A 19511-nucleotide genomic window follows, 5' to 3' on the forward strand; every position below is an offset into this window, starting at 1 on the left:
TAAGTACAGGTATGGGATCGTACTCTATTTTTGCGTTGCAAAATATTTTTACCATATTATTAATTTTTTCAAGTGTTTTTTTTATGGCATTGATTTTCACCTGGATCTCATTATACGTTTTGAAGAAGTTTTTCAATGTGTCTGTCTTTGTTGTAGAGATAGGCGGGCTAGGCGGGGAGTTGGAATGTCTCCTCGTCATCTTCCTTTTTCTTTTTCTTGGGGTGGCATCTTCTTCATCACTCGAAGATTTAGCAATAGGTTTGGTTTCCTTCTCTTCGGGAAAAGCTTAACTTTTTCCCTGATTGCTTTTTCCGAGTTATCTCGTAGTTTCTTGTTTGACTGCTCTGCCCTTCATATTCTCCACTAATTGGGCCAGCTCATCAATGTGTATACCTTCATTTTCTCCTATTTTAGATCTGGCAGGACTTGATAGTATTTTTGGCGAAGGAGCCTGGTTTGGGTTAGCCTGGTTTGTAGGAGTATTGTCCGTCTTCTCAGGATGTCTGATTGGAAGCGCACTGTCTCCTCTGAGAAGACGCGCGGCGTTTCTGTGTCTATGGGTAGAATATTATCTGTTTCCATATCTTGCGGAAAGGTGTCAGTCTCAGTATCAGGTGGGGGTAGTGTTCCGGGGTTGACAAGTACTTCTACTTCTATGGGTTGTGATATTTTTGAAGTTACTGCAGCGTTTTCCTCAACGCGACCTGTGGCCGCTTCATCCATCTTGCAGGGCTGCGATCCGACCCCACTATGTTGCTTCTTCACTCCCCCTACGAAATCAATGTTACTATTCTCCAGGTCTGTTACTTCCATTTTTTCTCTGTCTCTTGGATCATTTGCCTTATTTGTCTGGATATCCTGGTTTTTGGGATCCCCCTGTACGCCTCCTCTGTTTCGTAATGTGAAACAAAATTGGGGCCAGGTTGTTCTGAGGTAGTGTCTCCCTGTATGTTTGGTGTCCCCATTTCCTGTATCGCCACAATCTTGGATCTCGTTGGAGTCCCAAGTATGTCTTTGTGCGTCTTGAGGTTAGTAAAGACCTCAGATATCTCCTGTATTTTTGGAGATATCTTTTTCTCTTTACCGCTATTGCTACTAGGCCTACCTAGTGAAGATGTGTCACTTAACAGACTCTCTCTCTGTCACTATCCGGTTCTTTAAGGTAGGTTGGTTTGTGTCCTGGGGTCTGAGGTCTAGTAGACACTTAGTATTACTCCTACAGACTTGTTTGTATTTACAGGATTTTTGATAAAATCCTTTTTTGGAGAGGCTCCGGGGTCCGGCCCTGGAGTTGTTTTCCCCTGTCTTGTATACAGACTAGTGTGTGGTTTACCAACACTCGCGGAAAATGTGCTGACTTTCAATTTATTTGCACTCTCTGCCGGGAAGTATGGTGAAGATTTCTCTTTCCAAACACCAATCAAAAGTGTATTGAATTTAGACTTAGTCACAGACAACTTTGTGACTAAGTCACAAACAACTTCCCGTTACGGGAAGAAAATATTTTCTTCCCGTAACGGAAGAGATTTACCAACTCACCCCAACTTATCCGAAAGATAAAGTATGGTAAAAAAACTGACTCGTACTAAAAATAATCACAAAGATAAATATCAAGAACACTTTTTCGATACTATTCGGCGACTGTCAGCAGCGAACTGGAAACCAACCAAAACATAGATGTCTGCTCTCTATTCTCATAAAAAAACTATTGTGTCTCACATGCTGAAATAATTTCAGTATTCACTGAATCTGGGCTTCAATAATTGTTCACACTTGTTTGAGATGTATCATCCAAGTGAATAACGAAATGTACATCTGTGGCTAAAGTGTCAATTTCATTTTTATAAAAATAAACAGGATATCAAATATTTCCCTAAGGACTATTTTCGAAATTAATGAAAAAATCTGCCAAGTAATTTGTTGGGCATAACCAAATAAGAGGCGTTTTATTATACAAAAAACTAATTTCACGAAAGCTGTACAGGGTATTATTATTTTGTTTCTATTTTCCTGATCAATTTTTTTGTGTGGCATTGGGTTAGGAAAGATGGTGGTAATCAGTATCTAAATTTATGATAATCGTACGAAGAACTTTAGGTAAATTTTTATTTATTTATTTATTTGGGATAAACCCCATTACAGTGTAAAAATTTCACAGAAAAAAAGAACAATATAAAAATGTAAAATATAAACTAATACGCTACGGAATGTTTCTGCAGTACACAACTATATAACATTATAAAATACTTTAGGATATAGAATTAAAATTAAACTTGTTACTACCTTATGTAAACAATTAAGAACTTAAATTATTCATTGATTGTTTAAAACGACCATAAGAGACACGAAAAATACTGATGTTTTTGTCATCTACTAACTTTAGGGTACTTTCCAAGGGTGTATGTTTGCCATAATATGTATGATATACCCTTCGTATATGAAATAAATGGCTGTGTCTAAGATTCCTGTTTGGAACATGAATGTTGACAGATTCAAGTAATTCAGGACAAGTTATTAGTCCATTGAGCAGCTTGAATTCATAGCATAGATCTGCATGAATTCTTCTGGTTTGCAATATTTTAAGCCCCATTTCTTGTAATATACTCGAATAGTCATGGTACTGTATTTAAAGACCCAACTTGAAAGAACAAAATCTCAGAAATTTATTTTGCACTCTTTCTAGAGACACACAGTGCACATTGTAAAATGGAGACCAAATGATACATGCATATTCTAACCTAGACACCACTAGAGCTAAATAAATCCTTTTTAATGCTTCAATGGAAAATCCTGAACAATGACGTAAAATAAGACCGAGTGTTTTGGATGATTTCACACTCACTTGGTTTATATGGTTTACAAATTTGAGTTGTTCGTCAAAAATGTCCCCAAAATCTTTTATAAAGGAAGTGTATTCTAAGTGCTGATCATTTATGTTGTATGCTGTATCGAATTTCCTACCAACTCTTGAGAAAGTAATAAAATGGCATTTATTTACATTAATAAATAAGTTATTTATAACATTCATAAACTTTATCTAGATCATCTTGAAGGAGAATTTGGTCAATGTATGATTTTATCGGTCTGAAAAGCTTCAGGTCATCCGCAAACATTAAAAATTCACTGTTCTCTAAACAGCATCCTATGTCATTCACAAAAATATTGAATAACAGGGATGAACAATGTGATCCTTGTGGCACTCCAGATATTACTAATATATCACTCGATTTGCATCCTCCAATTTTAACCTGTTGTGAACGACCAGCCAAAAAACTACCAAACCAATTTACCAAATGTTCTGTAAAACCAAAATTTCCGATCTTCTTCAATAAAATATTGTGATTTATTCTGTCAAAAGCCTTGGAAAAGTCAGTGTCTCTTCCTTTGGGTTAAATGTACAACTGACGGCAAAAGGCTACTTCAAGACTATGAAAACCATATATTTTAAAGAGGCATTAAATGACCCTTTGAAAATTCAGCTTGAGCTTGCAGTCTATATAATTATATTTAAAAAATACGCACTAGAATCAATATTACTAACATAAATAATAGTTATATGTTTAGGAAATTAAATTTTTGGCTTTTTTCTTTTTCATCTTGATACAAAAAATGTGGAAACCTTCCAAAGAAAGGAAAGAAGCAGTCAATTTCAAAAACTGTACAAAGATGTGTAGATCATGCAAAAAAGTAACTCTCAGACACAAACTGGTAGAAAAAGCCCTTTCTAAATAGCTATTTTCATATAAACATTGAATTACATGAAGAAAAAAAAAACTTTCGAAACAGAATATATCCTTTCAATTTAAATTATATGTTTATATTTTTTTCGAATATCAATTCTAACAATTATTTTGTTACATACATAAGTTATGTTCAGTGTTGGAAACATTGCTATAATAATAGTTTTGTGATTATTGTCTAATAAAAAAATTGCTTATTTATTTATTTCAAAGATTGATAATAAATGTTTTCTTTAGGCTTATTGTCTGTGGCTAAGTACTCAGGGGAAAATTTAGTTGAGAATGAAATTCTACCTCAGTGTTGGTTACAGCTGACACATAAACATGTTGAGAGACGGTTGTTAGTTGCTGAAGCATGCATCATTCTGATACCTTTCCTTTCGGTAAGTTTGTTAAATATAAACCTATAACCTTTATTTCATTATCTATTTTAATATCAGCTATAATGAAGTCCAGATTGAAAATCTCTTCTTCAAGCCATCATGTATAGGTTGAGTTGGGAGCAAACCACGGCGAATTTAATATTGAAAAACGAGGTGGGACCTCTTCTGCATCAATTCATAAAAGTTTTTTTTTACCACTTCGCATAAACAAGCCTGATTTGTTTTACCCAGTTTAGTTTGGAATTAAGATGAGTTCAGTTCCTATGAATGAAATGATATAATTTGACTATGCTTCTCAACATTTGTCCACCTTAAGATCAAAATTTGTATCTTGGATTGTGGCAGATTTTGGCAATGTTTTATATTCACTGTCTTCATTTGATTCTTTACTTTCAATCGAACTTGAATTATCGGTTTCTTCAACCTTTTAGTTTCTTCTTAAACATTTGGTATGATTAAACATACCAATATATGCTACAATTACAATTACAGATAGATAATGGTGCAAATTATTAAAATCAATAAATTCGTCATGTTTCTTGGCCATCAATTTATTCAAATTATATCTTTAGTTTTTCTAGACAAGATAAAAGTAGTGTCATTCAACGCCGGTAAAATGGAAAATTCAAATGAATCATTTCACACATTTTCGTTTACATCAAACTTTGGATAATAGGTATCGTAAACTGTTTCATTAAAATTTTTGCCTTGTAATGATTTTGAGAAAACTGAAATTGTGAAAGCTGAACAATGGATTTTCAGTTTCAATATCCCTTTTATGTGAAGAGTTTTTACAATGAATAGTTAAAATGTCATCAGTTGAGCTATTTTCAATCCATGAGTTGGTTTTATGTAATTTGATGAATAAGTTACTTTTCAAAAATATGGAACATTTTTCAAAGACAATCGGCAAGCTTTCAATAGGAGAAAATAACAAAGCTTCACAAGTTTTATAAGATTGTGAAAGAAATAATTGGTACTTCTGTTTACAGACGTATTTACTACTTATGACTAAACATTTATTTGAATCTTGATTATCAACTGGAAAATAATTTTGTTTGTAAATATCTATAACTAAAAATGGTTCCTCAGGAATAATAAAGGTAAACGTATTTTCACCATTTTCACTCATGAGAGTTATGTGTAAAATGAATAAAATATTCTTATCAACTGAAACTATACTTCGTAACATAGACTCATACAATTCTAAGCTAAAACTGTTGGGTCAAAAGCACAGGCAATGTTGAAGGTGTTTAGTATATGTGCACTATACTGTCTCAAATGATCTATAAATTTCACTGGACCGATAATTAATGGATGAATAATGATATTTTCAGCAGTGGATTTTTTTGGTAAAGCTCGAATATATATATATATATATATATATATATATATATATATATATATATATATATATATATATATATATATATATATATATATATATATATATACAAATATTAAATTTTACAAAAAGGATTTGAAGCTTAATATCTTCTATTAATTATCTGCAAGCGCTTTCAACAGTTGGTAGTACTGTCATCTTCTAGGCACTCCTAAACTGAACTTGTCATCCTGTCGTCTGCCTCTTTATACGGTCAGAGCTTCTCAACTCAGGTATTTCAGGTACTTTAGGTAAATTTCCCTGTATTTGTACATCCATCAGTGTGTATGGTTTTGTTTAATGTTGATTTGTTTTATTAGCATGGACATTTGGGAAAACTTGAGCATCCATAAATTTAACAGTCATAAATCACTTATCGAGGAACAAGTACAAATCAAAACACAACAATATATTAAACAAAACCATACACATTCCTAGAGAAGATCTAACACAAAGAAGAGTACCTGATGCAGTACAAATACAGGCAAATTTACCTAAAGTACCTGAAATACCTGAGTTGAGACGCTCTGACCGTATAAAGAGGCAGACGACAGGATGACAAGTTCAGTTTGAGGAGAAGGTGAGAAGGTACAAACTGAGGGCATATTACAATAAAAAATAAAGTTGCCTGAGTCAAAATTTAACAGTGTAGTTGTTATGGTAGTAAATTGGTAACCGAAAATTTTAGAGATTTTGTGATTCTATAATTTTTAAGAAGTCCTTGTAATTATTATAAATAAATAGTTTAGTGTCAGAGTTTTCGAATGGCAAGGGGTAATATAGATTATAAGCTTTAGGTTGAATATATGTAACAAATCGATGATTAATGTTCTTGTTAAGTGGTGTAACAAGTAGCTGGTTCAATGTGCCCCGTGTGTTGTAACCATGATTAAAAGTTTGCAGACAATGTCTACTCCTATAGGCAAATATTAAAATTGTTAAATCATCTGAAAATAGAACTTTTAACGGGTGATGATCAACTGTATTGCCAAATATGCGCCAAACTAACTGACTATTATAAGACAACAAGTATAGCTGTGGCACCAGTCAATCTAATAACACTGATGATTTTCAAACATGACTCAACCTCTGACGGAAACACCAAACTCTTACGAAGGTTCGAAATAGATGAACACTTCAATCTAGCAGATTACTATTATAATCTTCATGTAGTCACTGTACACTGTGGTTCTGGCGTTGAATCTGGTCATTATCACGCATTGGTCAAAGCCGAAACGGACTGGTTTAAGTATGACGATAGCCATTGTCACTCTAAATATTCTGGCAATATCTTGAATTTATTGGATCCTCTGGAGACACCCTACATTTTATTCTATGAAAGAGAGTATATTGGCAGAACAAGATCTTCAGATGATGTGGTGCTGCATGTTTTTCCGGGTTTTACTGCAGCTGAAAAAGCAAATGTGCCACTGAAATCAATCAAGTCAATTTTTGTTATTTCATATTTTGTATTACTTTCTTTTTTTCGTTAAAAAGTATAATTACCGAATATCAAATAAATTTGAAGAATACTATGCATTTGTCAAGGATTGTTTTTTCCGTCTAAGGATAATTTTTAGTGTGGAATTTTGGATCACTTTGAGATTTTGTAGTGAGTTCTCATAGAGACCACTCCACACTAGTATTCCATAGCGTAGGTGTGACTGTACGAATGATTCATATATTATAAGTAACAGTATCTCTCTCAGTATATAGAATTTGTAAATAAGCTTTCTAAGTTTTGTTGTTGAGTAGTTGATGTCTCTTTCCCACCTGGGACTTTTGTCAATTATAATACCTAAGTATTTGATTTTGCTAACCTTTGTGATGTTTTTATTTATTGAATAGAACTGGCCGAAACTTGATGAAAATTCATATTAAAACTAATTAATACACTTTATTGTATAATTTTTACTCTAGTGAAAATCATCAATGATTTAGTTTTATTTGTTAATATTCTAGAACTCTGGTCTATTTGCATTATTGCTAAAAAAGCTATATAGTGTGTTTTCTCAAGTGATAAGTGAAAAACGTTTAGCCAATTCATTATTATGTTTATTTCTCTCTGGACATGTAATTTATCTTGTGACCAAGTATCACCCTCGAATATGATTACAGTGTCATCAACATAGCAAACAATTTTAGCATTTGATAGTGAAAGCATTGATTTGATGTAGAGTAGAAAAAGTATAAGTCCTAGTACCGCTCCTTGAGTAACTCCTATTTTGACAGTAGTTGCAACACTTATCGAGTCATGGACTTTTAACTTGTTGTTGTCTATTTTCCAAGTAATGAAAACATCCAGCACAGGACCTCTGTGCTGGATATTTTCAATGACAGAGAGAAGTTTTTGATGGTTTACTGTGTCAAATGCTTTTAAGTCCAGAAAAACACCTATATATTTTCTACTTTTGTCCAACTTGCTTATAATTTCGTTCACTACAGTGTACATGACATCCCCTTTTGATTTACCACCCTGAGGGCCAAACTGATGATCATTCAATATTTGATTAATTTTGAGAAACTCCGTTTAACGATTTTCGAGGCACTTTTCAAAAATTTTTCCAAAGTTATTTAGTACACTTATCGGTCTGTAATTATTTATTTTTGTTTTGTCACCTGCTTTGAACATAGGGGTTATTGATTGTTTGAACTGATAAGGAACTATTCCAGTTGAAAAGATGAGGTTGAAGCGATGGGTACAAGAGGAACTAGGATGTGGATGTGAATATTTTTTTATCATCTCAGTGGTAATATTATCTATTCCGGGCGAACATTTATTTTTAGTGAAGATAGTTGTTGTATCAATTCAGTGCCAGTTAAAGGAGTTAAAAACATGGAATTTCACATTGGAGTAATTGGCGGCAGCATAAATTGTTGAATAGGTACATTTTTGTCATATCAATACCTATATAGGTGAAATATTTGACACAATTATTTTCCATTTCTTCATCATTATCAAAATCTTTGCCATGTTCATCAACAACGTGAAATTTGCCGATTATTTTTTTTTCATTGGTTGCCTCACTCATGATACGGTAAATTTTTTTCATGTCATATTGACTGTTTTGTATTTGATTAAGATAGTATGCATTTTCTGTCTGCTTCAGGAGTTTATTTAAATGATTTCTATAACGTTTGTAATCTATAGGTGAGTATCTATGATTGAGCATTTTTTTCATTTAATCTCTTATGTTTTATTGATTTTATTAAACCAGTTGGTATCCAAGGCTCAATTTTATTAATTTCACTGATGATTTTCTTGAATTTCTTCTTACATATCTACAAATGATCGTTAAAGATTGCATATAATGTTAGTTGCATGTTGTACATGGTCACTCTGTAAAACATTAAGCCAATTATCCTATTGATTTTTTATTTTTTTTATTTATTTATTTTCAGTGGAATACAAAACGAGACAAACCCAAAAAGAGTATTGACAAATGATGAGGTGTAAATAACAATAAATTATTTGATTTATTTTTATTTATATTTATTTATTTCAAATAGGCATCCTAATATACAAAAACATTTCAAAATCGGATAGACAAAGTCACAGTCCAACTTCATAACACTAATATATGTATGCTCAGAATTATCCAAGCATTCAATAAATAGGAAAAATAACAATGTAAATTACAAATACTAGATACAGGGTGTCCCTGGACTTCCTCTTTTCCTCTCGGGAATGTATAGATGGGGTCAAAATATCACCAGTACTTCATATAACTTTTTTTCCTAAAATCCTTCGTTACCAAGTACAGGCCCTCGAAGTTACAAAATGAAAAATGTTTTTCTTTGATAACTTTTCAAGTGAATATTCAAAATCATCCAAATTTTGGTAATTGACTAAACAAATGAATTCCTTCGATGAGCTTTCATGCAGGAGTCAGTTGTTTTGCTACAAAGTCAGGAACGGACTACCCCCGATGGTCCACACCCCAAAACTTTGAAATGACAGATATTTTTCAATATTTTTCAACAAATTAAGGTTACTTGGACAATTTTATGAATAAAAGTACTCGTGTGGAAAGTCGATCGGAGCAACGAGTCTTGATAAAAATGTAGTTTCACTCGACGACATCAAACCCGCTCGTCCACCATTATTTGAAATGAATAATTATCAAAGCAGAAATAATGATGATAACGTTAATTCAACAACATTTATCCTGAGATGTCTACCATTATTCGAAAATATTAGTTTTTAAGGAAAATGGAAATGATAGGTAAAATGTTCATAACGAATATTTATAATGCAAACACGTTTAACTAACGAAACTCAAGAGCCTCAAGAGCAAACAGAAATGAAAAATCCGCTACAGAAACTGCTCGATATGATCACCTTCTCTCTCTATACATTTTCTTAGTCTGCGAAGACACCCTCTCTGCACTTGAAATAGCATTCCAGGGTCGTTTCGTATGGCTTCACAATGTAATGTTATTCTATGCAACAATGCATCTCTTGTGTGAATAGGTGTAGCGTAAACAAGGCTTTTTAGATGCCCCCACAGAAAGAAATCCAATGGATTTAAATCCGGAGACCGCGATGGCCATGAATATGGCCCACCTCTACCAATCCATCTATTGTGGAAAATATGGTTCAGATGGTCACGCACAATCAAACTAAAATGAGGAGGAGCGCCATCATGCATAAACCACATATCTCTTCGGGTTTGCAATGGAACATGTTCCAAAAGTCCATTCAAATCGTTCTGAATGAACTCCAAATAACGTTCTCCATTCAATCGGTCCTGTAGAACGAATGGTCCTATAAGATGGTGTCCTATGATACCAGCCCAAACATTCACGTTGAATTTCCGTTGGTGTTTGGTTTGCAATATCCCATGGGGATTTTCTTCGGCCCATATATGGAGATTATGAGAGTTGATAACTCCATCTCTACTGAAACCTGCTTCATCAGTGAATAAAACTCGATTAATAAAAGTCATATCCTCTCTTTGCCTATCCATGAACCAATTGGCATATTCCAGTCGTGCTGGAAAATCTTGAGGTGTCATGGCATGTACCTTCTGGATGTGAAATGGGTGGAGCAGTTGTTCCCTAATTATTCTGTGAATAGTGGACTTGGATGTATGGAACTGTTCTGATAGATTTCTGATGCTCATTGAAGGATCATCAGCGACGGCTTCCAAAATATTTTCCTCCAATACAACGGTACGTACAGTCCTAGGAGCGCCCTCACCACCTCGTTTTGGCAAAACTGTACCTACAATAATATCGAAATAAAACAACGTGCTCAAATTAATTATCAATTATTACATACCTGTCTCCCTCAAGCTGCGATCGACACGCTCGAATGTTTCTCTTGACGGTACCGTTCGATTGGGAAAATGCTCGGAATACAGACGACGAGCTTCTGCAGCATTACAAAATGCTCGTCCATAAAATACATGCATATCTGCATATTCATTGAATGTAAACTGTTCGGCCATATCAAAAAAATTCAAAATATCCTATAGAATATTGACAATACAATGATAGTCATATGACAACGCACCACTCAACAAAACAAAATCGCATTTCAGTTTCTCATTTTTTATCAAAACTTTCTAAAAGGTTTTTTTGTCAACATCTGTGAAAGAAATGGAACATAATTATTCCCTGGATATTTTTCACCTAATCATGTGCAGCCGTTTTTGTAGTTCATTCGTTTGCTTTTTATTAGTATAGTAAATATTCTTTCCGATGTGCGTTTTTTCAGCTAAATTTAGATTCGTGTTAAAGAATTTCTCCCATAAAATTATAATTATCAGCGAAACTCCTCAACAGTTTAGCTGTGAAGAAGAATTTGAAACATTCGAATGTTGAGTTTCATGAGATTCAGATAACTGATCAACACGAAACGTGATTATTCCACACGTATTATGTACATACAAAATATGGAATGAATTCGATATTTCATAGTAGAGTAGCTTGTTAGTTTAAAAACACCACGAATCTACAGAACTTGATATTTCTTTTGAAAAAATACCTGCTATCACAATTGTGACTTAAACTTCCATATAGGTACTATACTTTTTGTTTACGACTTCATTTTAGCATACTTTGTATTATTCCTGTTATAAATGTTGTTGAATTAACGTTATCATTATTATTTCTGCTTTGATAATTATTCATTTCAAATAATGGTGGAAGAGCGGGTTTGATGTCGTCGAGTAGAACTACATTTTTATCAAGACTCGTTGCTTCGATCGACTTTCCACACGAGTACTTTTATTCGTAAAATTGTCCAAGTAACCTTATTTTGTTGAAAAATATTGAAAAATATCTGTCATTTCAAAGTTTTGGGGTGTGGACCATCGGGGGTAGTCCGTTCCTGACTTTGTAGCAAAACAACTGACTCCTGCATGAAAGCTCATCGACGGAATTCATTTGTTTAGTCAATTACCAAAATTTGGATGATTTTGAATATTCACTTGAAAAGTTATCAAAGAAAAACATTTTTCATTTTGTAACTTCGAGGGCCCGTAACTTGGTTACGAAGACTTTTAGGAAAAAAAGTTATATGAAGTACTGGTGATATTTTGACCCCATCTATACATTCCCGAGAGGAAAAGAGGAAGTCCAGGGACACCCTGTATATATGTTATAGTATCAATGTTAATGTGGATGTTGTATCTTCAAATGACTAGTAAGTCCTTTTTTGAATGTCATAATAGATTCACTTTGTTTTATCTCAAGCGGGAGGTTATTGTAGTCCAATAGTCCTTTATGGAATAAGGAGTTCATGGATCGTGTAAAGTTAAAAAATGGTACATATATATTCGAATTTCCCCTAGTGGGGTAATTATTAATTTGGTGGTGGAAAACAATAAATTGGTCAAAATATGGGGGTGCATTACCAGACAATATTTTGAAGATGAATACCACGGTAAGATAGAACAGACGGTCTTTTACAGAAAGCCAATACAGAACTTTCAACATTGTTGTAGTTGGCGTATATCTATTACATCTTGAAATTAGGTGCATGCCTCTATTCTGTAGTTTTTGCAATGTAGACAAACAATTTCCATCAAGTTGTGATAGAAAGTAGCGCAGTAATCGAAATGTGGTTGAATGATTGATTTGAAAACTGTAATGGAAGTCTGAAACGGTAAGCAACTGTTTACACAGGCAAAGAAAAATAGTTTTTTAGCAATTTTATTGCGGATATAATTGAAATGTTTTTTCATATTCACTATTTGATCCACGATAAACCCCAAATATTTGAATTCCTCGACAATTTCAATTTTTTGATTGTAAATATTCATACTTATAAATGTTTTGTCAAATGAATTATGTTTATGTTTTTTGTAATCATCATTGCTTGCGTTTTATTGACATTGAGCTTGAGGAATTCAGATATTCTGATCATTATTTCATTCATTTTATTGATAGCTGTTTGCAATTCAAGCTCACTCACTGCAATCAGAGTATCATCTGCAAATAAGTTGATGAATTCACATCTATTAATGAAGTTGATGTCATTAATATAAAGAACAAACAGAAGCGGGCGCAAGACACTACCTTGAGGTACACCATTATTGACACCTTCTAGGTTTGAATATGTCCTTTCAAATCATTCCAGTACTGAACCAGAAATTCCATAATATTGTGAGTTTTTTAGTAGGATATTAACGTCATTTGTCTCAAATGCCCTTTTGAAGTCTAGAAACACTGCCACTATATATTTATTATCATCAATAACAAGTTTCCATTTAGATATTGAAACTTGTAATGCCGTTTCACATAAATGTTTAGATCGAAAACCGGATTGGTTCATCATAATCAGTTTATTACTTTCAATGAAATCAATCAATTGTTCATATACCGCCGTCTCGATCATTTTTTCAATGGGAGATAAAGTATCGGACGGAAGTTGTGGCTTCATTAGTATTATTGATTTTTGGTACAGGAATTACTGTACTATTTTTTAGTTTTTGCGGAACTTTACCAGTTCTAAGTGATGTATTAACCAAATTTAATAATACTTCACCGATTGCCTCAAACACACTTTTAAATACTTTGTTGTTTATATAATTGGAGTTACATTTGTTATCAAAGTTTCTAATTGTAGTTCTAAGTTCTGACATTGATAATAATCTAAATTTAGTTATCTCGCAATTAATAGGTGGGAGATTATTGTTAGTCCAAAGGGAAGAATGGGGAATGGTGTTCTTAATGTCTACTATACTATCAATGAAGAAACAATGGAACTTCTCTGCTTTCTCTATATCATGGGTTACTTGACAGACTCCTTGGGCTGATGGAAATAATATTGTGTGTGGAAGTGAATCGTTTTTCTGTTTGGCTAACGACTTTAGGCTTTTCCACATTTCTTTGGAGTCCTTCAAGCAATTATTCATTTTATCAGTATAATAATTGGTCTTTTTCATTTTCAGTAAATTAACAACTTCATTTCTGCAACTTTTATAAATAACCCATTTGAGTTCTTTGTCAATTTCAGTGGAACATATTTTAAAGTCTTTATATGCCCTATCTCTACATTTGGTTAACACTCTAACTTCATTATCATACCAAGGAAGTTGACCTTCTCTTAAGTTGAAAGTTTTCATAGGGAAAGTGGTATCAATATTTGTTTTCAAATTTTGTTCAATGTTGGAATATATCACATCAACGTCTGCAGAATTCAGGTCCCAATTACAGTGCATCAGTGACTCTTTTAATGCATTGAGATATTTGCTAAAGTTTCTGCAGTATTTTGTTTTGTTGCTACTAAAATTATAAGAGGCTTTAATTGAAATGATGATGATATTGTGATCAGTAATTTTAGGGGCATCATGAACTATTGAGGAAGCATAAGCTGTATTACTTAGTACATAGTCGATTAAAGTGCTACTGTTATTTGTAACTCTGGCAGGATCTTTGATCGTCTGGTTAATTCCCAACATAGTAATATAGTTTTTAAATTGACTAACATTTCTATTGTTATCGTCTAGAAAATTGAGATTGAAATCTCCTACTAATAAACATTTACATTGATCATTAATAAAATGCAATACCGTGCAATATGCAATATCGTGTTATGAAGAGTTATTAATCAAGTGCAGTGCAAATTACAATAGTTAGATATGAAAACGGTGATTGTATGAACGTTTGAGAGACGTGGTGAAGGTTGCGAGGGAATTAGAAAATATGTCAATTTCTATTGAATTGGATATAGAGTTGTAGGATTTACAACACCTATTTAGGGGAGAATTCAATTTGTTGAATATGAATATAATCCTCTGGTATTATACAGAGGTACATTAGTCAAAAGCTGGATCAATATGGAACTGCTGTCAAAACAATTATTTATTTTCACAACTACACTTAAACGATTTGATCTCCACTAACTTTATTGAAAATAATCATAACATGTTTCGCTAAAACATTAGCTTTTTCAAATGATTAATCATTTGAAAAAGCTAATGTTTTAGCGAAACATGTTATGATTATTTTCAATAAAGTTAGTGGAGATCAAATCGTTTAAGTGTAGTTGTGAAATTACTATGGATCTTCATCAAGTAACGGCCGAATCAATCAGACAATTATTTATTATTTTATATAGGAACTTAATATTAGCAATTTGGTGTCTATCCGCCAAAGATACCAGATTGAGTTGTATTTTAATTTGTAATGGATCTTTGAGATTATGAAAGAAATTTCTATTGATATAGGTGACGAATTTGCTTTGTATAAATTTAAGTCTTTCAATATACGAGATATACAGGGGTTATTTAGTTTTGCAGTATAATATAAGTCCAATTTGGGACTAGCTTTGCTCATCATGGAAAAATCGCCAATCTCTGCAATGAATGTAGTTAAATTACAAGGACAGGGTCTATATAAGCCTATTATCTTATAAGATAAGCCATTGCAAGCCAGTTCCAAAATGGATAGGGTTACACCACTCATCGCAAGCTTGATATTTTTGATATTATTATTTAAATCAGATTTGATTAAAAACATAGTCCCATCAGTTTTATTGAAGTCAGCGCCGTTATTGTGGAATATGTAGGTCCTGGTTAATTCCAGCCGAAAACATTGACTCAAAATAAAAATGTCACAACTGTGTAATGCGTATGTTTCATACATGGCTAAGAATTCGTTGAAGTTTTTTCCTTTACTTCTTATGTCAAAATACATGATATTCAATACTTTATTTGGCATGTTATTGAACATAGTGATATATTCTTCGGATTCCAGGTAATTTCTTACAGGACTTAATTCAAGTCCTGTAAAATAACTTCTTCGTCCAGTATAACCATTAAGTTTTGTTGTTATCTTAATTTGATGTTCCAGAGAGGGATATTCCCGATCCAGTGCGTTATTATATTTTATCTAGTATATCTGATTGTTTCTCACACAGTTCATTAGAAGTCAATTAATATTAAATTATTACATTAATACTTTTGTATAATTTCTCCATGCGGTTCTTTTATATTGACATTTACGGTTATGAATGCATTGTATTGTTGTGTTTTGATTGGTTTTCGGGTTTTGCCGTATTCTTCTTTGGTTATAATCTCCAAACGTTTCGACTGCAAGTGCGGCAGTCATCTTCAGTGGCGTGGTCGAAGTACTCTTCTTGACGTGTTAACTGAAACTCTCATTTCTGCCATATTTTTTATAAAATAAGATAACATATTTATTCACCTTCAAAAATTTTTACAGAAAACAGTTACATTTATCACAAAATCTGTAGTCCACACTCTTGACAAGCAAAACATAAGTATTTATACCCATGAATGAAGAAAAATTTAATTTATATCATAAAGTGGATTTAGTAGCAATGATTGTTTCAGTTGGTATTTTAATTGTTTAGTTGTGTAATACATCCACTCCACTGGTAGTTGGTTTTACAGTTTCATTGGCAAATATTCAGTTTGTATTTTTGTTTTTTCGTTATTTACTTTTGGCATCCTATATTGATTTTCATTTCGTGCATCATGTTCATGAAGATCTGTTCCAGAAATACATTTATCTTTATTTTAATGTATTCATAGAATTGCTTCCATTTGATATATATATATATATATATATATATATATATATATATATATATATATATATATATATATATATATATATACAATGTAGGTTTTCACGGATGGTAGAATATGATGTGTTGTTCTTCCGGGTGTTCATCCGTTGGGTACTATTCGATAGTCGACGTTTCGCCATCATCTCAGATGGCATTATCAAGACGAGTTACATCATATATATATATATATATATATATATATATATATATATATATATATATATATATATATTATATATATATATATATATATATATATATATATATATATATATATATATATATATATATACAAGGTAATGTCAAGATTTTCATTTCAATAAATATTGACATGGCATGTATTCTGTTGCCCAAATTGGCGATAGTTCTTATAATTTTCTTTTGGCTTACCAATAGTTGAAGACAAGTCGGGCTTGTTTCCCACATAGAACCCCATATACAAGATGACAATGTACCATGCCATAGTAAGCAGTCTTCAATACTTCGGTAGATAGTACTTCCCTGAGACAGAGGCTACGACAGAAAGGACATAATCCGCGCTATGCGACCAAGGAAAAAAAAAAGAAACACCAGTGGAAATCAACCCCAAGGCACTGTCTATCTACCATACATAGAAAGTGTCACCAACCGAATCGGAAAAATTCTAAAGAAGGAGAAAATTAACACCGTCTTCAAACCAACGAACAAAATATCGGAGTATATGAGATCAGCAAAAGACAGCAGAGATCCACTCAAATCAGCGGGAGCTTACAGGATTCTATGTAACTGTAGTAAAGTCTATATCAATGAGACGAAAAGAAGCATTGGTACTCGCCTAGTCGAGCACAAGCGGAGTTACCGATTGGGCCAGACCGAGAAGTCTGCTGTCGCTGAACATGCACTGTCCGACGGGGAATACAAGATTATGTTCGTCGAATCCTTATTCAACAAGAATGTTGACACGTCAAGAAGAGTAATTCAACCACGACACTGAAGATGACAGCCGTTGTTGCAGTTGAAATGTTTGGAGATTATAACAAAAGACAACGTTTGGAGATTATAACAAAAGACCATGGCCAAACCAGGAAATCAACCAAAACATTGACGCCAGCCGTGAAAACCTATATTCCTACATTGTATTGTTATTATTATGTATTAGTCTTAGTATTATGTATGTCTTATGTATTAGCCTGTTTGGATGAATAAATAAATAATTATAACTGGCAGTGACAGACTTCGAACTTTCTGAAGTTGGTGTACAAACTAAATTAGATGCCAGTAAGGAGCTTAGGAAACGTGTGTATGACATATCAGAAAATGTACTAAGTGAAACTGTTAAATGTACATATGAAAAGATTCTAGTGATGGAAGTTGAAGAGGATAAGTTCCTCATAACAATGGACAATAAACAATGGTCCTAGGGGCAACATCTTTTATGCCCCAGCAAGCGCGTTTTACGCTTGTTTTCGTATTCTCTTGAAGAACGAACCACAAATACATGAAATTTGGAATACTTCTGGGGTACCCAATGGATTCCTGGTGTCCCTAGCTAGCCTCAGACTGTTCCCTATCGTTCTTGTATGGTTATCTGGGAGTCTATGCTAGTTTGGGTGTTGGTAGTACTATATTTTGTTGTGTTTGGTGGATGTAAGAGTTAGAGTAATAAAAGAGGGGTGGGTGAATCGAACTGTTTGTAGCAATGATTCAACTATTTTAAAATAGTTTAATACGTTTGTAATGGAAAGAGAAAAATTAGTTGGGTAATGACTTTCATTTATCAAAATTGACAACTACTTCATGAAACAAACATCTGAACAAAGCTACAGGGCACACTCAAAAATTAAATGAAATAGTTCAAAGCAGCTAACTAAAAATCAATCATTTCTAACACTCCTCCTGGTTCAATGATCCCCAATTCTCTCAAATTCTACAGAAGAATGATTACAGCAACACATTTCGTTATTTGATCAGCCAAACTTTGTCGTTATGGAATATATTTCAGAACTGACAAATGAAAAATAAAACTTCCTGTTTTTACCACTTGTATTTGTAACCAACGTTACTGCAGTTTTGTCCCTTAGAACATTTTCAAACGAATACATCAATTTATTTTAGAACTATTGTTTTTTCTTCTATCAAATCTCTTATGTAAAACATACGCAAATCAATGTGTTTTGACCTTTAGGAAATTATATTGTTTTTGGCAAGTTTAATTGTGCCTTGATTGTCGATGAAAATAAGAAAACAGTTACCAACAAATTGTTCCTTGGATATTTCATGAGCCAACTTCTTAAAAAAAGTTAGTTCTTTGGTTGCTTTGCTCAAGGCGATATACAGTACTTAGTGCAACACAATGTTGCTTACGACTGGACCAACTCACAGCTCCTCCTCCAATTTTGAAAACATACCACTGTAGGACTTTCTATCTGATTCATTGGATCCCCAATCTGCGTCACTGCAGACTTCCATAATCATTTTTCTAGTTTTGGAATATCTGGTCTCATTTAGATATCGGAGAATATGTTTCATACCCTTCCAAATGAGGAGTCATGATTGAACTGGTTCATAAATGTAGCGGGGGAATGATACATTCAGTCATGTCGAAACTGACGAAAATAAAAGACTTCCAATAACTCTCTGATATAATTTTTAATCTTCCTCATTGAAGGGCTCATCGTCATCAATTTTAAATTTTTCACCTATGGGTTAAGAAGTAGACACCTTCTTTGCTTCCAACTCGTTCGTTTCTCTCAAAAGTTCGATGATCTAATCTTATTTTCTCCTGATATGTCGTAACTCTGACCGATTGAATATTTTTCACTTTTCTCAAGTCTTTGATAACAAAATTTTGGTTGAAACTGATCTTTCTTTTGTTTATTTTGTCTCTAGTTCCAAAAATCGATATATCCTCTACGTAAATGGTGGTTATAACTTCTCCACTTTTGAAATAAACACATTGATCACACACATAGATCTTT

The 19511-nt window shown here is 33.1% G+C and overlaps 1 protein-coding gene across 4 annotated transcripts in view; it reads left to right on the forward strand.

The window, feature by feature from the left end:
- Nucleotides 1-19511, forward strand: part of LOC111513163 (RAB11-binding protein RELCH homolog) — a 62416-nt gene that overhangs the window by 17273 nt on the left and 25632 nt on the right. For all 4 annotated transcript variants that reach the window (XR_012466381.1, XM_074179075.1, XM_074179073.1 and 1 more), the window contains exon 6: nt 3978-4123. Coding sequence is in view for 3 of the 4 variants with exons in the window: in XM_074179075.1 (XP_074035176.1) it covers nt 3978-4123 (146 nt within the window). In the remaining variant the exon portion in view is untranslated. The remainder of the gene's footprint in view (nt 1-3977; nt 4124-19511) is intronic.

This window comes from Leptinotarsa decemlineata, unplaced genomic scaffold (assembly GCF_025532065.1).
Source record: "Leptinotarsa decemlineata unplaced genomic scaffold, Ldec_3_MD MMD2_tig00004307_RagTag_RagTag, whole genome shotgun sequence".
Lineage (NCBI taxonomy): Eukaryota > Metazoa > Arthropoda > Insecta > Coleoptera > Chrysomelidae > Leptinotarsa > Leptinotarsa decemlineata.